A 24,880-nucleotide genomic window follows, 5' to 3' on the forward strand; every position below is an offset into this window, starting at 1 on the left:
CGTTGCCGCTCATTCTGCCCCAATCGAAACCTCACACAGTAAGGGTGCAACCCCTGATCACCACCACAAGACACAAGTCTCTGACAAGAGCACTCGCAACCCAGGACTTTGCAACCCACGGCCCTACCGTTCGTTTATACCTGGCCAAATTGTCGTCACTCTCAATCGCGATCCGCAGTTACCGATAATCGACGACTGCTACGCTCTATTTGGAGGCGTTGAAACCACCCAACCCACGGTCTACCTCCGACAATCATCTCTGAATAGCAACACGTCCCTTCTCAAAGGCAAAAGAGTGTATGACTCGGAGGCTTCTTTTTCGCCAGCGCGTACTTTTGTTGTTGGGCGGACGGACTGACATCTGACATCTGCTATCCACTGTGGCAGTCCCCCCACCCTTTCTTTGGGCGGTCCGAAATCCAAATCATCGAGTCGGAAAGCGATCAGCAAAGTCCTAGCAAAACTCTGAGTGTTGCGTTGCTAGAAAATCCTAAGGTTCGTGCATCTGTTCAGTTTTTACATTTCCCCGCCATCACCATCTTCAAGCACGCCTCCAAGACCCTCAAAATACGGAAGGCGAGGTACCTAGCGTTTTCGCATCAGTGCAGCGTTCAGACCTCTCTCTACCCAGGACCTTCACCTTGACCCTCAGTGACCCTGCAGGAGCAATATCGAGCCGTGCGGGTCCGGTTTCTCAAGAGCGACCTCCGGATATCCACGGGGCTGGCCAGCCTGAGCTTGTTTTTCGCTGGGGAAAAGAGCCGGACAAGTCTCTGGAGACATCTCAAGCTGTGAATGTTATCTCTTGTGAGAACAAGCAGGCTGCTTGATCACTTGCAATCTCATCCACTCACAAGCTGCACTTATCTTTTCTGGAACCTCTTGGGTACCTGGACCTTGCCTGTTGGGGTCTAGCGGGATTGCGCTGGCCAGTAGCAGCGCAGCAGCTCAGGTACAGCGAAATTTGAATCCTCCACCCGAAGCAAAGCAACGCAACCTCGTTGGCAACGGTAGGCGGGGACCAAGTTTGGTTCAGAAAACAGGCTGGCGCCCCAACACCTCCCACCCCAAGCTCCCACTCACATCCTTTCGTCGCGACTTTTGACGTCGTCATTTTGGCTTACCCCGTAGCCTTTTTAATTTTCTAGTTTCCGCCCTTTGTCACGCTCATTCCCGCAAGTTACCTTTGACTTATTCTGCGACGACTCCGTTTGCCGCCAACTTCAACCTCCACAATTCCTCTCGCGCTCTCGGCCGGGCCCTCGTGCGACAACCTCATTTAATTTCGACGCGCACCCGATTTCACAACGTCACCGATCGACCCATATACCCGCAACAGCACCTTGATATGGCCCCTCATCCTTGACAGCTTGGACTGCCCACCGATTGACCTCGAGCACATCGCCTGCTCGCCGGTCTCCAAGCACATTCTTACTTTTCTTCCTTAAATAATACTCAAATCACCAAATCGATACGAGATGCGGTTACCATCACGGCGGCACCATGCCGCGCCACGACGAATGACCACGACTTCGGCCTTTTTACTTCTCGCCTTGTCGTCACTGTCGAGCGCCATCACATTCACCCCAGCTCCTGCGGCAAACCTCGACTTCTCCAAACTTGGCCGAGTAGCTCTGGCCGGTGACTTCTCGGGGATTTCACTCTACGAATTCGAGGGGCAGAATGAGAGGCCATACAGCACCAATGGCAGCGAACAGCTCCTCGCGAGGATGCCCAATGGCGCCTTCGCCCCAGTCGCCAACACCGACGCGACGATCCGAACAATGTGCGCCTTCGAGGTCGGCGGACGTACTGTTGTGATGGTTGGCGGGAATTTCACGAGCATTGGAGCGGTTGACTCCGAGGTTCAGCAGTCGCCTGGCATGGCACTTTTCGACCCAGCGACAGCCGAGATTACGCCCTTACCGGGGCTCTCTGGCCAGGTCAATGCAGTGCTGTGCGATCAGCAAGCAAATATTGTGTATGTCGGTGGAAGCTTTGTGGGTGCGAACTCAACCAATGCGATTGCTTGGCAAGGAGAATCACAAACATGGACGAATCTCCCATTTGCGGGGTTTAATGGACCGGTAGCGTCGATAAGCAAGGCGTCCAACGGGAACATCATCTTCGGCGGCAGTTTCACGGGTCTGGGAAATGCGAGTGCTCCAAGCACGCCAGATGGCCAAGTCATCAACCTGTCGACAGCAAGCATTAGCAGCGGTTCTTCGACTTCTACCCAGGGTTTCAGTGATCCGAGGAATATCATTTGCAAGACTGGCGGAGCTGACGGCGCAGGAAGCACCTGGTTGCTCCAGGACGGCACCCCGGGCTTCTGGTCCGCCAAGTTCGGATTCGGATTCCAGCCCACCAAATTACGCCTTTACAACACTCGCCAGGATGGCAGGGGAACACAGACATGGCGGTTCACGGCTCTGCCCATCAACGGGATTATGAACTTCACCTATATCGACCCAGCCACCCAGACAAATAAGAGCTGCACGAGCGAATGCCCACTCAGCAACGACCCGGATCTTAAATTTCAAGATTTCCACTTTGTCAACGTCATTGGCATGAACGAGTTCCGCATCGACATTTCGAGGTTCTACGGCAGTGGTGGGGGTTTGAACGGAATTGAACTGTTCGCGGACGATATCTACTCGTATGCCATCAACGATTTCAACGAGCCAGCATGCGCAGGCGGCGAATTCCCATCGGAAGCGACTATCACTGGACCTTGGACAGCTACGCCTTCTCAACAAAGCACCTCTGAATATCTTACTGCCCGCCTTACTGGACCTATTACTAATACTTCGGCGTCTGTGGTGTTCACTCCGGATATTCGGGAATCCGGCCACTACTCGCTCAACCTATACACCCCTGGTTGTTTGCAGGACAACACGTGCTCTACCCGTGGCCGTGTCAAGCTTACCGGACAGATGACAGCTGATCGCACCAAGAGTGAGCCAATCGACCTGGATCTCTACCAGACCAACAACTATGACAAGTACGACCAGATTTACTTCGGCGCCGTCGATGCTAGCTCAGGTAGCTTCCGCCCCCGTGTCACCATGACCCCTCTTGCCGGACAGTCCTTGGACGAGATGACGTTTGTCGCACAGCGCATTGGCTTCACCTTGATTAATAGCACAGGTGGTCTGAATGGGCTGTACGAGTACACGCCTGGCAGAGCAGTCAATGCGAGCGATTTCATGAGCTCTGCTTTCAACCGCTTGGGAGCTAGTTTCAGGACCGGCTCCGTCGTTAACGCTCTTGCGACGTCAGGTGACACCACCTATATTGCTGGCAACTTTAGCGCCGGCAATGTTCGAAACATCGTTGCACTGCAGGGCAACGACGCCAACCCCAGACAGCTCGGTGGCACTCTGAATGGCGAGGTCGAGTCGTTGTTTCTTAACGGGACCAACCTCTTTGTGGGTGGCGGTTTTAACGGCACTGTCAGCGGCTCCTCAACTGGGCTAAGCAATGTTGCGGTTTACGATACCTCGAGCCGCACCTGGCGTCCCCTGGGCGCTGGCGTCAACGGAATTGTTCAGCACGTGGTTGGTATGACCATGAACATCACCAGCTCGACACCTGAACTTGTGGTTGCCGTCAATGGAGATTTCGATCAGCTGCGGGCTTTTGGCAACAATCCGGCTGTTGAGGTGGAGGGGTTTGGCATCTGGGTTCCCTCTCAAGGGAATTGGTTGCAGAACTTGGACCTGCCGGTTGAGTTGATTGAAGGAATATTGTCAGCCTCGATCCTCAACGTTGACAGCGAAACCTCCCTCTATGCCGGCTCGCTTGTCTCCAGGGCTCTTGGCGCCTCGGGAGCCGCGATCCTGGGCGAGGATCTCAGCCGCTTCCCTGTCAAGATCCGCCCTACTCCAACTGCCTCCAGCACCAGTGCTCTGTCGAAGCGAGATGATGCCCTGGCGGATAAGGGTCTGTCGGGCATCGTCACTGGCGTTTTCGACTCTAGCAACAGCAGAAACCTCACCATTCTGGGCGGGCACTTTACTGCTACAGATAGCGATGGTTCCGAAATCCACAATCTCGCCATTATTGATGGCGCTGATGGTGATAAGGTCTCTGGCTTCGGGCAAGAAATCGCCCAGAACTCGACATTTGTCGCCTTGGCTGTGCACGGAGATACTCTATTTGCTGGTGGCAAAGTGAGGGGCAATGTGAACGGTGTCAATGTCAGCGGGCTTGTCACCTACAACCTCGCCAGCAAGTCCTTCAACACCCAACCCCAAGCCTTGTCTGGCGATAATGGCACAGTTTCTGCTATTGCCGTGCGTGGTACCACTGGCGATGTGTACGTCGGAGGATCCTTCAGATCGGCTGGCTCTTTGGGCTGCAACGGTGTCTGCTTCTATAGCACCGCTTCGTCTCAGTGGATTCAGCCTGGACAGAACATGGCCGGTGCTGTTCACTCGCTGATGTGGATTTCCGACAACATCTTGCTTGCTGGCGGCAACCTCACAGTCAACAACACCGTCTCGACTTTCCTTGCCACCTACAACACCGAAACCCAAACCTGGGACAACTATCCCGGCGCCAGCAACCTTCCTGGCCCAGTCTCGGCCCTCACCAAGGGCAACAATGAGGGCACTCACATCTGGGCTACTGGCATCAATACCAATGGCACAGTCTACCTGGCCAAGTCGGATGGCACCACCTGGCGCTTCGCCGACGAGTCTCTCGAGGCTGGCACAGATATCCGTGGTCTCCAAATATTTTCTCTCACCTCTTCTCACGACAACACTGACCTGATCGATTCCAGCGAGGCTCTGATGCTTACTGGTTCTATCGTCCTTCCCGGCTTCGGCACAGCATCTGCCGTCCTTTTCGACGGTCAAGATTTCAGGCCATATGCCCTCACCAGCAACCGCGGCAACACTGCCGGTACCATTTCTCGCATCTTCACTGAGCACAGCAACTTCTTTGACAAGGGCGGTTCACCACTGCCGCTTGTCTTTGTCGTGCTCATCGGCTTGGGCATCTCCCTGGCGTTGATGCTGTTGATTGTTGTGGCTGGCTTGCTTCTTGATAGGCTACGCAAGAAGCGCGAGGGGTATGTTCCTGCTCCAACATCCATGTATGACCGTGGGAGCGGCATTCAAAGGATACCGCCTCATGAGCTGTTGGAGAACTTGAGCAAGGGCCGGTCAGGGGCTCCTCAGGTTTAGAGAAGGTTTAAAGAGAGAAGAGAGTTTCATGCCGCGCATATCTGGGTCTGGGTTTGATGGCGTTACAGCGTTTACAAAAAAGGGGTGCAATGCAAAGGGTCCTGATACCACTGGTTTCTTTTTTATTTTCTTTTTGTTTTAAAGACGGGGGTTCAGCATTTGGCGTTTGGAATTATCGTATTGATGAGCATCACATCATACCAAGGCCGTCTATGAGAGGGGGTACACCATCATGGGAAGGAGGAGAAGGGGGAAGATAATGGTAGGAGGGGGGCAGAGCAAAGTGGGCTTTTATTTCGTTTCTTACCCATCATTTGGCATTTATGTCCAGATTTCTTTTTGACTTTCGATTCTTTACATCTTACAGTACTTTACCTCCTTTCTCTTGACGAAGCAAATGTCTTGACGATAGCTGTTTGTCGATGGGGAGGGTGGATGAAGGTTAACAACGGCTTTTTCTTTCGATTCTTAATGTTTAACCTTGTAACTATACTACCCACATACCCTACCCTCTCTGTACCATTTTCCGACGCCAGAAAAAGGAGCGAGATGAAAAGTGGAAGAGAGATAGGAGGGACAGGACAAATTTTGAGGGGAAAGGGAGGGGGAGAACTTATGTGTTATTATATTATTTGGGGCTTTGTAGATAGCTTTTTTGGGTGTGTGGAGGTGAAAGAGGTTGGCTCTGGGAGGAGTAGGAGAGAATAGCAGATGGTGTATTTTACCTGCTTGATGTCTTTGATCAGTGCTTGTGGTCTTGTGTGTGCATTTCAGCATTTACTCAGGATCTCGCTGATGTCTACCATTTGGTCAAGTCTTTGTCGCGCACGTCACCACCTTAACCGACCTACACAGCATCGGTTCCATCGTTTCCACCTTGTGCCATGACTCAAGTGCTAGGCAATTCTGGACAGCTTGTTCTTTTCATTGAAATGTGTCACACAAATGTTTTTTCAGCCCGAAAGAAGGTTGGTCGCTGACCGAGTCATGAAACACAAAATCACTCACCAAACTCCACATCAACAACACCCACAAAGCCCGATTAGCTCAGCTGGTTAGAGCGTCGTACTAATATTGCTCTCTCAGAGTCAATATCAAGTCTATGCGAAGGTCAACAGTTCAATCCTGTTATTGGGCAATTCCACTCTCTTTTGGTAATGAAGGTGGGGTGGTGTTGGCTTTTTTTGAGTGATGATGTTTAGGGGTTCCCTTGATGTGTTGGGTAAGGTAGCTGGCAGTTGTGAGAGATACATTGAGGAAGGGGCTTGATGTATGCATTGTTAGCTGCTCCAAGAGCTTTGCTCTGTTGTCTTGCTCAGTTGGCTCAGTTTCTAGTGCTGGTCTTTAATTGGGTAATTGTGATGGGGCAAACTGCAGTTCAACAAGGTTTTGAGGATGGGTGAAATATTTCAATACAGTCTTTGAAAGGCAATAGCTAGGTAGGCTTTTATCGAGAGATAGCTGGCTTTGTTTGCCGAGTTGTGGAGTTGCCATTGGGGGAGGTTGAAACTTGGTGGAAGATGCTGGGATTCTCCCATCATGCTCACACAGAACCTGATGTCTTGATTTAAGCATGGAGCGATAATTGTATCTTGGGTAGCTCTATCCAGGATGGTGGGTTAAAGCGGTAATGTGTGAATGTGGTAATTTGTGAATGTGCTGATGGACACTTGTGTAAATCTGTTAAAGAGAACAGGTTTACCGCCTCTCTTCCCGAGAGCAAATAGACATCATGATACGCGTGAACTCAGTTTTCATTATCCTAAAAAAAGCAGATTCAAGTGGGGAGAGATTCTTCTTTGCAGCTCATATCACCTCTCGGGCACTTTTACTCTCCTATATCGTTGACCTAACATGGCAAAAACCTGGTGTTGAGTATCTGGGAGGGGTGGAGTTATTTGAGTTACTCTTCACTCTGCTCTCTCTTTACATGATACATCAGAAAGATACTGTATGTGAAGAGAATCGCTGGCGGGATGCGATACTGTGAGGTGGGCATCTGTCAGTGACCAGGCAACTGGGGCAGAAATGATTGCTCCAGCCAGTTCGAAGTCTATCTGGGCACTTGGGGAAAGGACTATCGAGACAGAAGGCAAGAGCTGTCGTGAAAAGAAGGCAGGAGCCACTGTAACAGGAGGCAAAAGCCATCATGGAGTGAGGAGAGGTCATTCTGTCATTTTCTTTATCAGGCGTGGATGAAAATCGCAAAAGGGGTTCTGTTAAAGCTGGTTTCCCACAAAGAGATCAGTCCAATGAGGTCCTGCCAAAAGGGGTCGTGTGAAAAGGGGTCCTCCCAAAAAGAGGTCTGTTAAGAAGAGGCCCGTTCAACTGAAGTAAGCTATCAATCAATAAGGATCAATCTAGACTGGTTCCAACCAGAAGAGGTCAGGCAAAAAGAGTCAGGCAAAGGGGACTCAGTATAAGCAGGTCTAGACCAACAAAAAAGGTTTTGTCGATTGGATGTTTGTCCAGTTGTTGATACAAGAGGGTCACACCCAATAAGTCCGGTCTTTACTGGTAGATGGAAGTTTAGTGAGGTAATCTCAAATCAACACCGCCTGTTCACCTTTCATGCTCTGCTTCCAATACAGATACTGCCGACAGATACCTACTCTATTCCCAGCTACCAAGGTGTTTGGTAGTTGCGGTCCTCTGCAAATAGCAGCTGGTATCCAAAAAGATGTTACCTAATCTTTTACTGCCCCCATAGGTAACCAACCTTCGCCATCACCATTTTCCCACCTCAGACAAGACGCAGTAAGCTGTGCAGACACCATCCCACACTAACCCACCCCATTCAAGCCCTGCGCAAGATTTCCATTCCCAAAACATGCACCCCAAATCCAGGAAAGGCAGGTAGACGCACCTTCGAGCAGGCAAAGAAAACTCCGGATTCGTCCTTGTCACACAACACACACATCATCACCGCGCAATCATCCTCTTCGCCACCACGCCAGTCCCGCCTTGTTTCCGTCTGGATGTCGTGATATGCCTCGATGTCTCAAACTAGAATCCTAGAGCTAAGCCTCACATGAGGGATAGAGGCTTGGTCTTACTCATTCTTTGCTCCTGAATTTGGTGATCTTCCTCCCCACTTCAACACATTACCTACCTTGACTATCTTGGTTGCTTGAGGGTTGGGGCATAATCACTGACGATAATTATGATGACGATGGTGTGGATACGACCCTTTTCCAAGTCCAAGTCTTTGTTCATTGGCCCCAGTTGCTGTTTCCCAGTTTTTCACCTCTCAGTTCCCAGTTCCCCTTTCCCCCCTTTCCCAGATTCCGGCAAAACCACCTAAAAAAAAAAAAACAAAAAGAAAAAAGGGAGGGGGGTGTGTGCACAGCAGCAGGAAGTAATTTCTCTTACACTCCCCCCTCCCCCCTCGATCCGAGTCAGGGGATGTATGATGCTGTAGGGGTTCACATTTGGAGCTCGCTCAACTCAGAACTAATTTGTCAACCCACACCCACTCTACATTAGACCCAAGACAATAACCGTTATTAGGCCGTTGAGGTTATTATGGTTCTCCTTGCCGGGATGTGTGAGATGGAGAGGGGGGGGCTATGGTATGCAAGCTTGGGAGTAACTGGCATAACGGAAGGATACCAGGCACAGCAGGCACAGCCTAAAAAGGGGGGTCGGGGCTGGTGATGGTGGACTGACTCTTGCCGAGCACGAAGGGCTGCATACATATTCCTGCTGCTGTGCGTGGGTAGGGTGTCTACGGAAGGCGAGTCGGGGGGCAGGCCAAGACGAAGACGACACAAACAGTCACACGGCAGTTGGTGTTATCGTTGGTTGGACGGGGAGAGTCAGTGAGAAAGGAAAGATGCTTCATGTACTGTGACCTGGTGTGCTACTGGCTGGCTCGTTGGGGGACGACGGGTTGGATGGGCTGGGCAAGGGAACGGTGGGATGTAAAGGTCTATCTGGTGTGAAGGGCACCCCGAAAAGAGGCGGGGAAGGGTCATGCCAGCAGGCTGCTTGGTTCAGTGCCTCTGGCCATGCCAGCGAGAGTACGGCCGCTGCGAGCGGGCCATACTGCTGACGAGGGAGCAGTAAGCTTCCTCCCGACATCCTCCACCATCACCGCCCAGGTATCATCACCATCCTCACGACCGCGGAATACGAAAGAACTGACTTTTGGTGTCAGCACACAGTGATAACGAAAGTATACTTGCATGTAGGCAAGACGTGTGACCGGTCGAAAGTCTCAGAGTCGTACGTTTCTCGCCCGCTCCCCGCGCCCGAGCGAGGAGAGGGAGGAATGGTGAGGAGGTCGGATGGCATCCCACCTCCATCGCGACCATTCATCACATCCCATCCCATCTCATCCCCGCCGTCGACAGTTCCACAAAGCAGCATGATCCGGTTCACCGCAAGTTGCTGCTCTGCCCACCCGTCCAGCAAGCCCAGCCATGGTGATGAAATATTAGTAGGCGATGGACCCCGAAAGGCGTGGTTGATTGGTTTCCGGATGTGTCCCGGCGGCATCTTCCTTTAACCACCTTCCTCTCTCGTCCTGGCGAGGACGCCGACCAGCTGGAATGATGTGGTGGAGAGAGGTTGGCGGTCGATGTCGTGCACGCGAGTAGGTAGCGAGTGAGCTGACTGGCATGTAGTGTATACATGCCATGCTGTATTCCTGCGCGGGACCCGGCGGGCAGGTTTAGCTACGCAAGACAACAGCGCAACACTCCTCCACAGTCAGAGAAATGGCTGGCATGTTGAGCTATGCAAAGAGACCCTGAGTGGACAATGATGTGCAAGATCATTGACGAAATCTTTTGGAGCCACTGGTCAGGTCACCCGACAGTCGGAATGCTGTCGTCGTCGGGCGGTCTACAATCACTTGGCCAAGGCGAAAAGGCGAATACAGTTATGATTGTCGCAGTTTATTGTGCTATTGACCCACTTAGCCAGCTTTGCCTCGTCTTTTGAACTGTCATGGATAGCGCCTTACCTTGCTGTCAACTCTTCATCGCCAACCAAAGAAGCTCTCGGTATCAAAACGGGAGAAGCCGCTATTCACGAACTTGCCCATGCGGCTCTCAAAAGTCTCGGTAATTTGTGGCTCTTGCCAAGCGGCCGGTGATGCTCATCATTGCTGCCATCTTCCGAACATCTGGGGTTTGGAAAGAGATGGCCGGGGCGGTCGTGCTGTGAGGCGTTGTTGATCACTTGCCAGAAGGAGGTGTCACGGCCCCTGTCCACACAACTTAGACGATTGCCGCCCGCGACCGCCGCCTGGCGATACGGCAGTCCGGCTGACCTCCTTCACAACTGCCATGTCTCCACCCCCACAGAATGCAAGCATCCCCAACGTCGTTTCGAAATGTACAATTCGCAGCTTATTTTCCGGGAATAAACGCTGAAACAAGAAAATAAAATTGAGGTCCCATTTCACAATGTAGGGCTCGAGATATCAAGACTAGGGGCCTGCAGTGGTGGCGTCTGGTCGCCTGCAGGAAGCCCAAAACAGGGGCCAAAGTAAACATTGTAGACGACGCCCAGCCAAACAGATGACTGTTCTCCTGTGTGCGGTTCTTGCCTGCCGCAAGATCGATTCGTGGAGAAGGTAAGATACCGAGAGATGGTTGAGAGAAAAAGAAACCGTCCAAGCCTCGGACGCCCTGCCGCAGCCTTGACTTTCTTTTTCTGTTTTTCAACTCGGCCCGGTTCGTGACTTTTTCGACAAGAATGTCTCAAAGGAAGCTCTTTCTTTGGTTGAGGTTCAGAACCAAACATTAGCCCTGCATCCAGTACCGCGGAACACTCCGCGCATCCGGCCCCATGCACAATAAAAGGGGGTGTTATTTTTTTCCCTTTTTGCTTCGCCCAAGGAAATGGGGAAAGGACACAAGTGCGAATAGCGGAGATAAAACACAGAATAAAAAGAAAGAAGAGTACGAAACGAAGTTCCATTACGGTGACGCCGGCAGCAATGTAGCGTTGATGGGAAATGAGAGTCTGTTTGGGAACTGAGATGATGTGCGCCAGATCCATCAAGAGCCATCTTGCTGCACGACAGATCTTGACAGATGCGCGGGGCGTGTCGATCACGATGCGACGGCATTTTCTGGCGTCGCACCCAGTGCCGGGTCTTGGCTGGTGGTGGTGGTGGTTGAAAAAGGAAAGGTGACATTTCTCACCTTCAGGGGGGCCAAAGGGGCGCATCAAATCCCAAGTCCCACGATTCGTCCATTTAGGGAAACCCGAAGGTTCTTCCAAGATTCCCCAAATCGATATCTTGGATATCTTGACGTCCTCGACGCGTGCACCGACGTCAAGGCTGGCTTGGCTTTGTTGAACAGATGTCTGTATTGACGTCGAAGGGCCGATTTGGGGCGGCTTGATGCAGGATGGCGTTTTGGAGGCGTTCGGCAAGAGGTTGGATGAACGGCGACCACTTCAATATGCCAAGAAGCCCTTGCGAGATCCCGTTTGCGGAGCTAGCCGGAGGTGCCGTTCGTCCAGTTGCCAACGACACTGTTGAACATACCCGAAGTCTCAAGCCGAGCGCGGTTCGGAGCCGCGCCTGTCCTCCGCTGTCCTTTTACCTAACCTCAACAAATGCCCTCCGCCCCGTATTACGGCCTCGATAAATATCCACCCATCAAGCGTCTAAATCATCACGGGTGAGTGCTTGTGCAACCCCGCAAGCGCAATTGATGGCCGCGGCCCGTTCCAGAGCGCCGTTATACGGAGTACATGATGGGGGAATAATCATCAAAGCGGCACCGCCAAGGTTAACTAAAGGCCCAAGTTGTCGAAGTGGTGTCGACGAGGGGCAGGTCAGCAACAGCACGAGAAAGATTTTGTCGATCCTGTGTGTGTGTTGCTTGACAGCATTGCCTCAAAAGATTAAACCTTGAAGCCGTAAAGCATAAATGCCATAATCTTGTTCGTGTTGTATCCCATCTCAGCATCGATGATTTCCCCATGTCTCGCTCGGGCTTCAACGGCGGCGGATCATTGTGCGCCATCTGAAAAAGTTCCGGTGTACAGACCTGGACTAGCGGGTCCAGCTCACGGTGGAGATAATGGCTTTGAATAGCGGTAGTTGTGCTGTGTGGCTTCGAGTCTCATTGGAGTGAAGGAGGATGCCAAGACTGGAACAAGCGCACCGAACCTCGTGATGCTTTGTTTATTTGTGTGCCAGACGGCTCTTCTTCGCTGTAATTTCACTCAGCCAGCTGTACTCTCGACGGCGAGGCTGTCAGTGCCGACCATCACCCTTGGGCTGCGGTTCAGCATCCGAGTCGGGTTTATCTACAGGTGTGGTAGCTGGTGTCCGTTTTGAGGAAGCCCCTGTCGAATCTGTAACGGCCCCTTGCTTGTAGATCCTGGTCCGTGTGTCTTCCCGCCAGAAGTCACTTGCTCTCCCAAACCTCCACGCAAGCTCCTGCCAATTTTGTTTCGGCACTCATTTTTATGAGTTTCTCGTATGCGGACCTTTTCACCCTGCTTGCACCGTTGTGCGTTTCTCCCTTCTCCGCGGGGAGAATAACTAAAATCGTGGAGTCGAAGTCCCCGAATGTGACCCTCTTGTCCCCGACGGCACCCGTAGTCAGCGTCAAACAACAAGTCAAGTCAAGTCAACCACGACTCGGGTCTTCCTCCCGTTGTCGGCTCTTGACGACAACTGCAACCTTGTCATCTCTCGTACCTAGGCATAGGTAATCTCAAACGCCAGGGAAGCAGGGCTACAAAGAGATGCCAGCCATGCCACGTGATGGCGATGATCTTCAGCATAGGGAAACACTGTCGATGTAGAGGCTGGATGTGCATCTTGATGTACCGTTCGACCGACGATCAAAACCGTTGCATATTGTGGCGACCTTTCGTTCCTGATCCGCATCTGGGTTCCTGACTATCATCCGCCATGTGAAGCCGAACAGACTTCGACTCTTCAGTGCAGGCTTTTGCAAAGTCATGTGAGCGTCTTGTTCTCGCGTTATTGGGTTGAGTCGTCCTGGAAAGCTCCGAGACATCTCCGTCTGCAGCCTGCTAATTTGACGCAACTGTCAACAAGAAATTTGATGTTCTCACCACCACAACTTTCATAGTTGACATCGCCGACCTAACCACTTATACAACAGGGGTTTCCGGGGAAGTTGTGTTTCGTGTGGCCCAGAACGGTTTAGTTTAAGCGATCGCTCACTTTACATGTACAGGGTAAGTTGAATGTTCATATGTGAGCACCTGGAAGCGAATATGATCGCCTCAACTGTACCAGAAACAGCACAAATGCTTGATGGAAACGGCAGGGCCAACTCGTGGGTAACTCAGAGCTGCATGTTTAGCCCATAACCCTCGGTTAGCAGAACAGTATCGTGGTACCGTGGGGGAACCAACTTTCTCGAGCGATAGAGGTACAGAGGCCTGCCAATCCTTTTATGCAAGCCACTTGAGTCGATCGACGCCAAGAGACTGATTAGGACAATGAGTTTTTCTGATCAAAATGAACCTTGCTGCTGCTGTGGTTGGGTTGATAGATCCAACAGGTGCGTCGTGTCTCTCGAGCCTGGCATAAACCATGGTTCTGTGCGGGTGGACCGACCAAAGCACTCGACAGAGGCTCCGGGCAGCCCAGAATGGCAAAGAGCAGCACACGCACAAATTTTTGAGATGCGAACCCAGCCGGTGTTGCATCGGGCCAGCTCAGCTGGTCCAGAATGTTTGCTATGTGGATATGTAGAGGTCGGCGGACAGAGGAGGCTGAAGGTCGTCTCAAGTAGGATTGTAATATATCCAGCCGCGTCCCGTCAAAACCTTCTGTAGCCTCCGGTAGAATTGTCGCGCTGTGGTTAGAGGAAAATGCCACTTCCCAAGGCTGAAACCTACAGCAGCTGACCGTCTTTCCAGACTCTCCATTTCGCCATCCCGAACCTCTCTCCCGATGCCCAACTTGCGGTGTCAGAATGGGTGTGAGGGGATTAGGGCCCGCTGACTGTTCATGGGGAGCATGAAGGCTTCAAGCCCCATCCGATGTGCCGCCATTGGCTGCGGCTACCGCTGACTTGCAGGGGAGAAGAGAAAGAGCAGCCTGTTGAGCTTTACCCCCCCTTGCTAACCCCGCTTAGTAGGAGCAGTGATGGATGGTGGCTTCTTGCTTGCGGGGGTTTATTCCCGGTCCTCTTTGCGGTGAGTGGCCGATGTCCAGTGCTGGTGGTGGGGTTGTATCCTAAGATGGTCGCCGGGAACGCAGCCCAACTGGCGGAGAGTGGAAGCCATCATCCTCAAAGCAAGGAAAGAGAAGAGGGCAGCAACAGCTCATCTACCGCTACAAGCGCGAGCCAAGCATGTCGACTGGTGCGGTGATAGTTCTAGGAAGAGTCCAGTGTACAGTTGCTGGTGACGAAGTCCTGGCTATGTCAAAGGCGGAGTGTTGATATCTCGGAATTCGATGAGATGCTCTATGTTGCCTGGCTGTTATTGTTTACTTGTTCCGTTTTGGCAAGAACAATGGCTTTGATATCAAGGTCGGCACGTCAGTTGAGGAAAGGGTAGGAGGTTAAGGATAATGAATGGACCAGGGTAGTGGCCCAGGTATCTCGCTCGGTGTCGTGTAGAGTTTAGGGTGGTGTAGGGATACGCCATCCGTTTCTGGGACCGTTTCTCCGCGCTGTCGTCAGTTAGATGAACAGCGTCATACAAAGCAGAAGCATGTAACCTCTGACCCAGTGCGAGCCTCATCCCTTGAGCAACTGGAAAACGGCGGGGCTCAGTGATGTCACGCCCCCCCCAGGATGCGATAGCGACCCCTAAAATCGCTGTGTTTAGCACTGAAACACAGGGTCTTGATATCTTCCATTACCCATTCCGAAGAGATTGATCATGAAGACAGGCGAGGGTTGGACAAGAGACGTCACTGGGCCTAAAAATGACCCGCGATCCTTCGATGAAAGAGAAAAGGCAAAGGCACAAGACGGCGGTAGTTTGGTGCCCCACTTTAACATCCTTGCTGGCTCCGCACCTTCCGCCGCCACACCACCACACCACCACTGAAATGGCGGAATGGTTCCCCAGCGTCATCAATTCCACTTCAATGTCACCGACTTGAGGGGTACGATGGGTAGTTTGCGGTTATACCGCTGAAGAGGTGCGCTGAAATCTTCTCGCTCGACTTCAGCTACGACCTGACCTAAACCATGATATCCTCAGTGCCTCGCTTTTTCTACACCACTATTACTGCTACTACTACTGCAGGATCTCGATGTAGATTAAACGTTTGGTTCCTGAATCCACAGTGTGTGGGGTTGGCTAGGCAGTGCCAGGACAGTCCTAGTCTGCCTAGTTAACTGCGAACAACTGGAATCTGCATGTATTGCCTCTTTTGGCTAACACACAGTCTGTCCAGCGTCAGCGGTGAGTGGGTGGAGCCCCCAATTGTGCTTTGCTGGCTGGCATGCAATTCCGCAGAATTCGATCCCACCAACTCCGTGCCTGGTCAAGCAAAGGTGCCACACACCTCATTCACACCCTGGCATACAGCCCATCCCGTCACAATACATACAACAAAAGCATGATTTGCCCCTCTCTGAGGTACCTACCGTTACCTGTTGGCCAATGTTTGTGATAGTGTGCTGATATGGGCGTCAACAGAGAGCGTATGAATTCGAACAGCGTAGCTTACAGGTGACTAGCGAGCAGAGGAAATCGATTTGACCGAGCAAATTAGCAGGTCAGAATGGAGTACACTTGGATTGGGCTTTTAACAGTCCCTGCATAACGAAGGCCCCCATTGCAAGTCGTCCTCCACAAAAAGCACAGAAAACATCGGTGGCGTTGTTAGCCGGAACGCCAGGGCAGCACTACGTGTACCTGAAAGCAACTGTACTTTGCATCTTGAACGGGCCGCTCGCTGAAGGGTGAGCTTGAACCAACTGTTCACACCGACCGAACCCGTCCCCGAAACCTGAACGTCATCCTTCACCTTGAAAGCCATTGATGCCATGCCGCTTCCCGCCTCATTCGCAGCTTTTCATCGTGGCCTTCCTCGCACCGCCAAAAGTCATTCCTGGCAACAAAGCAGCCCTGCTTGACCAAGCCGGGACAGACGGACACCTTGAAAGAAGCAATTCTGGAGTCTAATATCTTGCGTCCCCGCCAGCAGCAGGGGAGCAAGAGAGACAACATTTCTCCACCCCCCGTCCCCCGGCTGCCCCCGTCCCCCGTTTCACCGCAACCCCAGTCGTGGCAGAGACGGTCCCATTCTTTTTTGCCTCTGGACCCCTGCTGCCAGGTCATCCTCGATTCCGTATTCCTTGCAACCTCCACCGGCTCACCCTCCGCTGCACCACAGACGCACAGCGAGCTGCCGTCCGGCCTGTCCATTGACTTCATTGCTTTCCCCCTGTGGATAAGTGTGGGAGGGGTTGCTTGTTTTGTGCTTGGCATACCCTTCTTTCGTCTTGACTCCTCTGTCCCATACCCTGCCCTTCTATAAGACCGGTGCCGGCACTGACAGACGGTCTGTTGGAGAGAGAGCATTAAGCATTATCGTGCAGCCATCACCGCCGCCACATCTTCACGCAATTCTACCCTTCAAAAATTTGACCGTTATTAGACCGGATCGTCACCGTCACGGCCCGCTTCTGGACTGTCTCGCAGCCCACGCTCACCTAGCCTTTCTAGCTCAGGCGTGATTTTGCCCATTATCCCACGCCCTCAGATACCAGCTTCGAACACCACCACCGCCTGCTGATCCTGCCCGCCCAAGTGCTCGTTTTGCCCGATTCAAACCAAGCACCTGCTCCCCACGCCTAACCAGGACCACGGCCGTTCAGAGGAGACCCTCTTGCGGCATCCATCCCACTCGTTTCATCCCAATTGAACCCGCCCTGGCAGGGCCCTTGGGGGACCATAGGGATATTTCGTGCGCAGATCCCTTCTGCCGGAAAGTCGTCACTTGTTGCTGCGTCTCCACCTGTCCCGCTGACCAGAGAGGGCAATAACGTTCAGACGACTTGTGAAGCGATTGGCTTAGCGTGCAGTCTGGGAACTCCATCCTCGCAGGCGCAGGGCTGCTTGCTTGCGCATGCCATCTGTGCTCATCTCTTGTCACACTCAGACCCCCAACCCCATACACACCCAGACACCTTCAAAGACACTTAAGGACGCTGATCCGTCCTTCTCGACTGCCCGTGGTCCGATCTTCTTCTCGAGTCCGACCCAGCTTAAAGGAATCACACACCTGATCAGCACCACTAGCATCTCACTTCCAACAACGCTTCGGAAAGGGGATTACTTACACCAACACGCCGTCCCATCTCATCATGACTATGACCATAGACACACACAACCAACACCGCTTCGGATCCTTAAACTTCGACCACATGTCTTCCTACTCGAGCCACCCGCACTTCACCAACCCTTGGGTTTCGACGTCGGCCTCTGCTGGCCCCGGACCTCAGGGTGGGAGTCAGAGTCTCTATGTGAGCAGCCAGGACGGCACCAGCCTACCTCACCTCAACCTCAACGGCCTCTCAAAACACCAACATTCCAACAGGCCCAGCGGCAGCACGTCGATGGCGCCATATGCCCCCCTTCCCGTCTCAGCGTCATCAGCCGGAGATGTCTACAGCAGACAACACGATATGATGCCCATGTCCCAAGATCTCCTCAGCATCAACCGGTTACAACACCCAACCACATCGGCCGCCCCTTACGACACCTCGGCCTACACAACATCGGCGTCTCCTGTCACGGCATCCTACGCCACATCACCAACAGCTTATGATCAGCTTGGCTACGCGCCAGCGCCTATCAGGGGGACATATGCTGCGCTCGCGCCTGAAGACAGCTCCAGGAGGTACTCTCAGCAGTCAGTCGCTTCCAGCCTCATGAGCCTCCACTCGTCTGGCGGCCCAGAAGGCCAGTACCAGCATACTTCAGAATCTGACTATGATTTCAGGGGACTTCAACCGGACGACCGGAGAAGCTTTCAAGATGCCCTCGAGGCAAGCCATGGCATGATGTCTCTCAGCCAGGACACACCCCGCAACATCTACGATGTTCGTGCTCGGCAACGAGGGTCGACCGAGTCTTATGGGTTCCCATCCACCCACTCAGCGACCTCGAGCGTGTCCTCGACCGGCTTCAGCCCTTACTATGGTGGTTCTGTGGACGGGTCGGTAAGCGACTACTCGACGACTGGTTCCGACATCGAGTCGCTGTCCGGGCGCACGCTCCCAAGGCCCCAGGGTCTCATGTCGAGCCAGCCACCAGCGCCACAGTCGATGATGGGATCATTCAGCTCCAAGGTCTCCTCCAGCACACAAAAGAAGCACAAGTGCAAGGTCTGTGACAAGCGATTCACGAGACCAAGTTCGTTGCAAACGCACATGTACAGCCACACAGGAGAGAAGCGTGAGTCTTGTCGTTCTTTCCACATAGTTGTCTATCCGCTCTAACAGCTTTTCCCGCAGCATTCCAATGTGAGGTTGAAGGATGCGGTCGCAACTTCTCCGTCGTCTCCAATCTTCGTCGACATAGAAAGGTTCACAAGAACCAAGGAGAGCCCCAGACACCATCAGAAACTGGTTCCGAGGATCACCAATCAGACGAATAAATATGAATCACCTCACTGTCCGATCCCCTATTCTCATCATGTCCGCCATCACGACCTCGTCACAATCATTCAACAATAGAACTACAACCTTGTAATTTATCGTCACTTACACACAACACACATACCACACCATACACATATGAGCATTCAGGGGATCACATCCACCACATCGAACGCCATACTTCTTCATCTACGGACGAGTCAACATCTATCGCTTTTAATCCTTTTTTCTTAATCTGTCATTGGTCAAAAGAGCGAAGAGCGGCATCTTCCAACAGGAAATGAGGCAGGAGATGTCTCCCTTGGACGATACCCTCATGGCATCGGCGTTACGGGTTGTGTTTTTTCTTTTTTGTTCAAGGCATGCAGCAAGCTGCATTTGCCCTTCTGTACTGTCGCTTGCGTGTCACACTATACGGATTTTCATTGTCACAAAACGGATTTGGAGCGGACGGCGGGGGTTTTCGGAGGTTAGGTCTCCAGAGTTTGGGACACAACATACACGAGATGTACCCTGGCACGACATGGTAGATATTTTCTAGCGATGAGGAACGAAAGCAGAGCAGGGGCGGCATCACTATCACTCCTCCTCTCCCTGGCCTTGTTGTATTTTGGGTGGACGGTCTGTGGAAAGGCGGGGAGAGGGGAGCACATTTCACACATTACATACCTACACACCTACCTAAACATAATCATGTACTATTAGCACACCACGTGGTCTCTCTAGACCCTGCCTCGCTCGAACCAGTTCGCTGTACGACGTGGCAACAAAAAATCGATGAACCATCAACCAACCTTGCTATTCATCCTCCCGAAGCTTCGACCCCATATTCCATGTGTTCTTATTCCAATAGTCCCTAATCTGCCAACGTAACCCGAACACAATGACCCTGAAAAAAAAATAGCTTTATTCTCCGCACTCAGTTTAAATGCTTGCAATTAACCATTGACAGGATCATCATTCCCTCGGCACCATTTCGCAAGTCCCATTACCCACACTTCATCTAGACGCAGTTTCAGGACAATTGTCTCCCCAATCGACAAGCCTACCCGACAAGCACCGCAGATTCTGTCTGACCCGGAACGACTGCGACGCCCCGCACCCGATACACGCAACCATGCAAAAAGCATGTCAGCATGGTTCTCTGCGTGCACTCGCACGAACAAAGTTTCCACACCAAAGACACACCAAAGAGAGATAGATGTACGCGAGCAGGATGAGGAAGCAAGCGTCTTCCTTGGAGCCACCATGGTTGGTTGACTTGGGGCGCGCGATCGACAAGAGACATGCTGCCTGGTCATCACGCCTGCCGTCACGACAAACGTTCGCACTGCAGTACCGACGATCCACTCTATCTTGTACCGCTTCAGATTAGTTACTCGCCGCCTTGTCCTGCGCACCTTCCAACAACAAGCGGTGTTTTCTTGGTACATACACCTCGTTTCTGTCCCGTCGACGACACGCACTGAACAATCAACCAGACATCAGCACATACACGTGTCATCCCAGACCGCCCGCCCCTCGGGACACCTCGAGGCAAGACGGCGGCAAGGTGGACCACGGAGGGAAGAAGGAAGCCCGGAACCGGAAGGAGATCATCGCCCTCCCCCCGGCGTGGCGCCAACCCGGTCGGCCCTTCCACAGCCTTCGCCAACTGGGACTGATGCCCAAGAACCCCAACAAGGCCACAAGGCAAAGACGTGGAGCCCTATATTGACGCCTTACCTTGGGGCGAACACCTCAAAAGGGGGTGGGACAACAAGGAGGAGGCGAATAAGATACTTCGGCGACAACTTTCCTCTCTTGACCAAAGAGGAAGATAACCAACCTTGTCGAGGAACCTTGAGGGCTACGCTATGTTTCAAATCTGCAAATCAGTCTCTTCGGCTCCAAGCCCAGGGCTGCTGAGGAGATGGCTCTGATCATTGCCCTCAATGGTAAGTTCCAATCACACGGCCATCGCCCAGTGGAAGCTTGAATTTGCTGAAGCAGTGCTGATCCGGGGCTAGAAAGCGGGGGTATAACCACCAGAGAACCAAGAAAATCTGAACATGACAGCATCTACGCGCGCTCTCGTCTAACATATAGATGGGGACCATCTTACTCGTCTACCACCGAGGACATGTGAACATGGCCTTCATCTAGCACACTATGTCTGGAACGGGGATGGAGGGTGGGGTTGTTGATGGTGATGATATTGCAAGTCCCTACCGTTCGCCATCGCTTTTCCCAACCGGGTCCCTTCCCTTCACAGCCACAATGGACACCTCCTGATCGCTCTTCTCATCTATGTACATACAATTCAAACCAGGACAATGAAGGGGGACACGATGGGGCTGCAAGATGATGAAGCATAAGAAGAAAAACTGGGAACAGGATGGGTTCCTATTCGACAAAATGACGCAGTCGGGAAGACCTGCCTGCGAATGCAGAGTTCCTCAAGCCCCCCGGCCCCCACAACCATCAACGTTGTTTCGGCAGTGGGAACACACGGAAAGAAAACAGACAAGACCCAGACACATGGCGAGGTCGGGCAGATGGGAACCTGGAACTCGGAGGAAAGCACCACAGGGTGAGACATTGGGATGTGGGCTTTTGGTGTCAGATGGCGTAGAGGGCCGAACGGTAACGGCTACTGTCAAAACTGCGCCTTCTTTCGGCATTCAGCTTTTGTAGGAGGCTGGAGACTGACATCAATAAAGGGATTATGAGGGAGGTAGGTACAGCATGATTTCCTGCTTGGACCAAAATGTTGTGTTGGCAAAGCTGTGGTTGATATCATCGTCAAACGTCACGACGTGGTGTCGAATGGATGCTTGTGTGTGGTCAATTTGTGGAGTGGCCCCACAAATGACGTCGGCGTGTAAGGCTTGGCCCTGGCGACCCAATTGAGGCTTGGGAAGGATTCCGCACTCACATTTTCATGAGCTGAGCCATTGGACTATTATCTCTGATTGATCTATTGCCTCCTCAGGCTGCGACCCTGTTTCCAGTAGCATTATTCGCCGAAGGGCACGCAGCAAAGAGCTATGCCCGCCTTTCTACCTCTGTTGATGGTGGGCTGCAAGATGGCGACAGTTTTCCCCGCGGCATTATTCCCCGCCAATCAGAACGGCCCCGCTAACAACGACGGATCTTCAGGGTCCTCCTCCATTTTGTTCACAAAAAAAAAAAAAGCTGGAAAGCTGCCGAGGCGTGTCCAATGAGTGCTTGATCTCGAGCGGCACAGGCACCAGATGCCTCCCACTGTGCCGTTAGCCTTTTTTCAGCTACCTCAGCTTTTGGACAACACGAAGGAAGGCCCACTAGGCTCATTATCAGATCCGGAGTCACAGAATCACATTGCATAACACCACCTACCCATGCCCACCAGGACAAGACGGTCTGTTTGAGCTGGCGAGCCAGCAACCAAGTTCAATGCAGTCTAATGCAGTTGCGTGGAGAAGAGGGGGTCCCCGTCACTGTGGAGAGGCAGATGTGTTCGCCGACCTCCAACATGTTCCCCCTCATCCAACCAGAGTATGTACCCTCTTCGTCATGACCTCGCAGCTGGCAAAAAAAAAAAACTTGGATGCAATAAGGTCCTCGGCCAACATGACATGATGGCGCCACCTTACGCCGCGAGAGTACTGTAAACAGCAAAAATACCACTCCCAAACAGCACTGGGCAAAAATCACAGGGAAGACTTGACGTTGATTCAATGCCGGTATATCATGACGTCATTAATGCTTACTTTTGGTCCATTAACGGGGGGACGGCCCCACTTGGGCCGTCAACTAACCAACGGTGGACTGCACCGTTTTTGAGGGATGACAAAGCCTCCACAAAACGCTTTCTCGAGTCATGTCGGGCAGTTCGGTTCGTCCTGTCGTTGTCAACTGTTTGACTTTAACCACTGTTACCGCTTCAGATAAGTAAATGCGCTTGGAGTTTGATGGACCCGTGGGAACAGTTCCAAATCGAAAATTCCCTCGCTAGCAGGGAGAGACTGTCTTAGTGTGCCTGTATCCCAGTATCCCCCTCATTCCGGAGACCATGTCCCTGCGAGTTTGGCCGGCCCCGCTATTCACATCCAGGGTCTTGGCTCTGAGTTTTGAAGAATTCAGATGACACTTGGATGCTCTCCACGGGGGACACCTTTCACCTCAGCAACAGCTTCTGGTAACGTTGTTCCTGAGAGATTCTGCACGCCAAGTTGTTTGTGCATGCTTGACCACAGCAACAACATCCACGGGAGAGTTATCGAAAAGAACGCAGTCGCATTGCAGCGCCCGCTCACGGCTAAAGCACCAAAAAAGCCAGCAACACCTACTTTTTTCTACATGGTCTTTTTACGTCAAAAGAGCCCAACAAACACCACGGTTCCATCACACCGTTGCTTTCTGATCCACCGAGGCGCAGCGCCCAGAGTGACCCAGGCAGAATCTGAAACAGCTGATGATCTCACCAGAACCAAGGCCAGCATCATTGCAATTTACCGCACATGCTGTTAAACACCCGGCAAGGACAGGCCTGAGTGCCATTTTGTTGCATTTCCCGGGGTACGCTGCCACGACACGACTGTGCCTCTTATCCCTACGGCTGAGTTCTGGAAGGGGATTCGTCCAACTGAGCACATTGGGCTTTGCTAACGACACTGTCGTGATTTTTTTTTTTCTCCCTCGTCGTCTACACAGTGTATTTTCAGCCTCTTTTCCGCCGCCACCTCGAGAACCGGTTTTTCAAATTGCCATAGCTGCTGGCTCAAAATCCCATCTTTCGTCTTGTCAATCAATGTCAGCTCAGCGGATCTGTGCATGAGAGACCCTGAATTTCATATCGTGCAGAACCGACATGACTTTATTCCTGGACTTTAGCACACCGGATATTATTTATCTCGTGTTGACAGTTCTGAATCCCGCGTTTACATTTCATGATGCTACCACGATGGTAACTGACTACACTGCTAAGTCCGAGAGGTACCTCGGTACCTACACTCTACACCGTCCGCTTACCTCGTTTGCCTTTTTCACCCACGACTTGTACAACCGAACAGTAGACAGGTACAAGATTCGCACTTTTCGTTGTCTGCACCTCTCATTCGATAGGGCCTCACCCACGTCAAACACACCCGGTCTCCCGTCATGCCCCATTCACACACAACATGCACACCACCGGCACCACCACACCTTACCAAACTCAGCTCCATTCTGGGGCGGCAGATGGGCGGTGTCGAGGGTTATCTACCTAATGGAGGTCGGTGTCACGCACGTGTTCACAAAAACTGTGTAGTTCCTCATCCAGCCTCAGCGCCTCAGGGTAGGAAGTGGCGAACAAACTTGTCCCGTCCTTCCCTCCTGAGCCCAAATGGCCGAATACAACCCCCCTCATTATGGTTCCCGTTCAGCAGTCTGCTGTGTCTACACCTAACGCCTAACGCCGCTGGCTGGCTGGCTGGCTGGCTGGCTGGCTGGCTGGCCAAGATGCGAGGCTACACTACACTACCTACCTACGCATTGCACTGCTGTACATTTACACAAATCCAGACCGCCCGTTTCCCCCCCCCTCCTCCCCCCCTTTTCTGTCGCGACTGCGTAGGCTGTGGACGTGGACGGACTGGGCTTGGGATACCTTCCTGTTTAGGATTTTTATACAGCAGTGCTGAACCAACCGGACTGGGTAGGCAGACAGGGAGCAGATCAACAGATGGATGGATGGATGTCGAGGAAGGGAAGAAGATGGTCCCCTTGTCCGGTTGTCGGCTTCAATGCTGCCCCCCTTTATGCCATTGCTCGCTGCTGCAGGCGGTAGTCTCGTCGGTAGCCTCGTCGGTAGCATGAAAGTGAGAGCCGATCATCATCCAGCGATGGTGAAGCGCAAACATGGTGTCATTTACCAAACAATCATCAAGAGCTTGAGAGAAGGGACTTGACATTGCAAGGGCTTGTCTATCCAATCTTATCTTGCATCGTGGTTAATGAAAGTTTATCTACACTAGTGTAGTAGTGCTAGTATATGAAGAGTGTGTGATTGGGGGCCAGACAGGATGAGAGGGTAGGGGGAACAAAAGGAGGAAAAGATCATCGATCTTACTGCTTCTGTTGATCAAAGCTGAAACACAG

At 52.3% G+C, this 24,880-nt stretch overlaps 5 protein-coding genes and 1 non-coding gene across 6 annotated transcripts; 5 read left to right on the top strand and 1 right to left on the bottom strand.

The window, feature by feature from the left end:
• Window positions 1-299: 299 nt before the first annotated feature.
• Window positions 300-1,190, top strand: QC762_0017570 (uncharacterized protein; the record flags this gene model as incomplete). Its single annotated transcript, XM_062883041.1, has 3 exons — window positions 300-329; window positions 388-495; window positions 1,149-1,190. The coding sequence occupies 3 exons, from the start codon at window positions 300-302 to the stop codon at window positions 1,188-1,190; spliced, it is 180 nt and encodes a 59-aa protein (XP_062749267.1).
• Window positions 1,191-1,478: 288 nt separating this feature from the next.
• Window positions 1,479-5,195, top strand: QC762_117750 (uncharacterized protein; the record flags this gene model as incomplete). The annotated part of the gene is made up of 1 exon (XM_062886210.1): window positions 1,479-5,195. One exon carries the CDS (start codon window positions 1,479-1,481, stop codon window positions 5,193-5,195), a length of 3,717 nt encoding a protein of 1,238 aa, XP_062749268.1.
• Window positions 5,196-6,231: 1,036 nt separating this feature from the next.
• QC762_0017590 lies at window positions 6,232-6,333 on the top strand. The gene has a single exon. It is a non-coding gene; the product is annotated as a tRNA-Ile (tRNA).
• Window positions 6,334-7,105: 772 nt separating this feature from the next.
• On the bottom strand, window positions 7,106-7,346 carry QC762_117752 (uncharacterized protein; the record flags this gene model as incomplete). Its single annotated transcript, XM_062886211.1, has 2 exons — window positions 7,106-7,179; window positions 7,238-7,346. 2 exons carry the CDS (start codon window positions 7,344-7,346, stop codon window positions 7,106-7,108), a joined length of 183 nt encoding a protein of 60 aa, XP_062749269.1.
• A 1,833-nt stretch (window positions 7,347-9,179) lies between these two features.
• QC762_117755 (uncharacterized protein) lies at window positions 9,180-10,124 on the top strand. Its single transcript, XM_062886212.1, has 2 exons — window positions 9,180-9,298; window positions 9,355-10,124. Exons 1-2 carry the CDS (start codon window positions 9,206-9,208, stop codon window positions 9,703-9,705), a joined length of 444 nt encoding a protein of 147 aa, XP_062749270.1. The 5' UTR covers window positions 9,180-9,205; the 3' UTR covers window positions 9,706-10,124.
• Window positions 10,125-15,430: 5,306 nt separating this feature from the next.
• On the top strand, window positions 15,431-22,146 carry QC762_117760 (uncharacterized protein). The gene is made up of 4 exons (XM_062886213.1): window positions 15,431-15,749; window positions 15,810-18,575; window positions 18,635-21,494; window positions 21,920-22,146. Exons 2-3 carry the CDS (start codon window positions 17,483-17,485, stop codon window positions 18,775-18,777), a joined length of 1,236 nt encoding a protein of 411 aa, XP_062749271.1. The 5' UTR covers window positions 15,431-15,749; window positions 15,810-17,482; the 3' UTR covers window positions 18,778-21,494; window positions 21,920-22,146.
• The last annotated feature ends 2,734 nt before the right edge of the window (window positions 22,147-24,880 follow it).

This window comes from Podospora pseudocomata, assembly GCF_035222375.1.
Source record: "Podospora pseudocomata strain CBS 415.72m chromosome 1 map unlocalized CBS415.72m_1, whole genome shotgun sequence".
In the NCBI taxonomy this organism is placed as follows: domain Eukaryota; kingdom Fungi; phylum Ascomycota; class Sordariomycetes; order Sordariales; family Podosporaceae; genus Podospora; species Podospora pseudocomata.

Coding starts and splice junctions, on each gene's coding strand:
- QC762_117755 (XM_062886212.1), top strand. CDS start 9,206: ATGCCAGCGAGAGTACGGCCGCTGCGAGCGGGCCATACTGCTGACGAG. Junction 9,299..9,354: donor CCTCCACCATCACCGCCCAG/GTATCATCACCA, acceptor TTTTGGTGTCAG/CACACAGTGATAACGAAAGT.
- QC762_117760 (XM_062886213.1), top strand. CDS start 17,483: ATGACTATGACCATAGACACACACAACCAACACCGCTTCGGATCCTTA. Junction 18,576..18,634: donor CAGCCACACAGGAGAGAAGC/GTGAGTCTTGTC, acceptor CTTTTCCCGCAG/CATTCCAATGTGAGGTTGAA.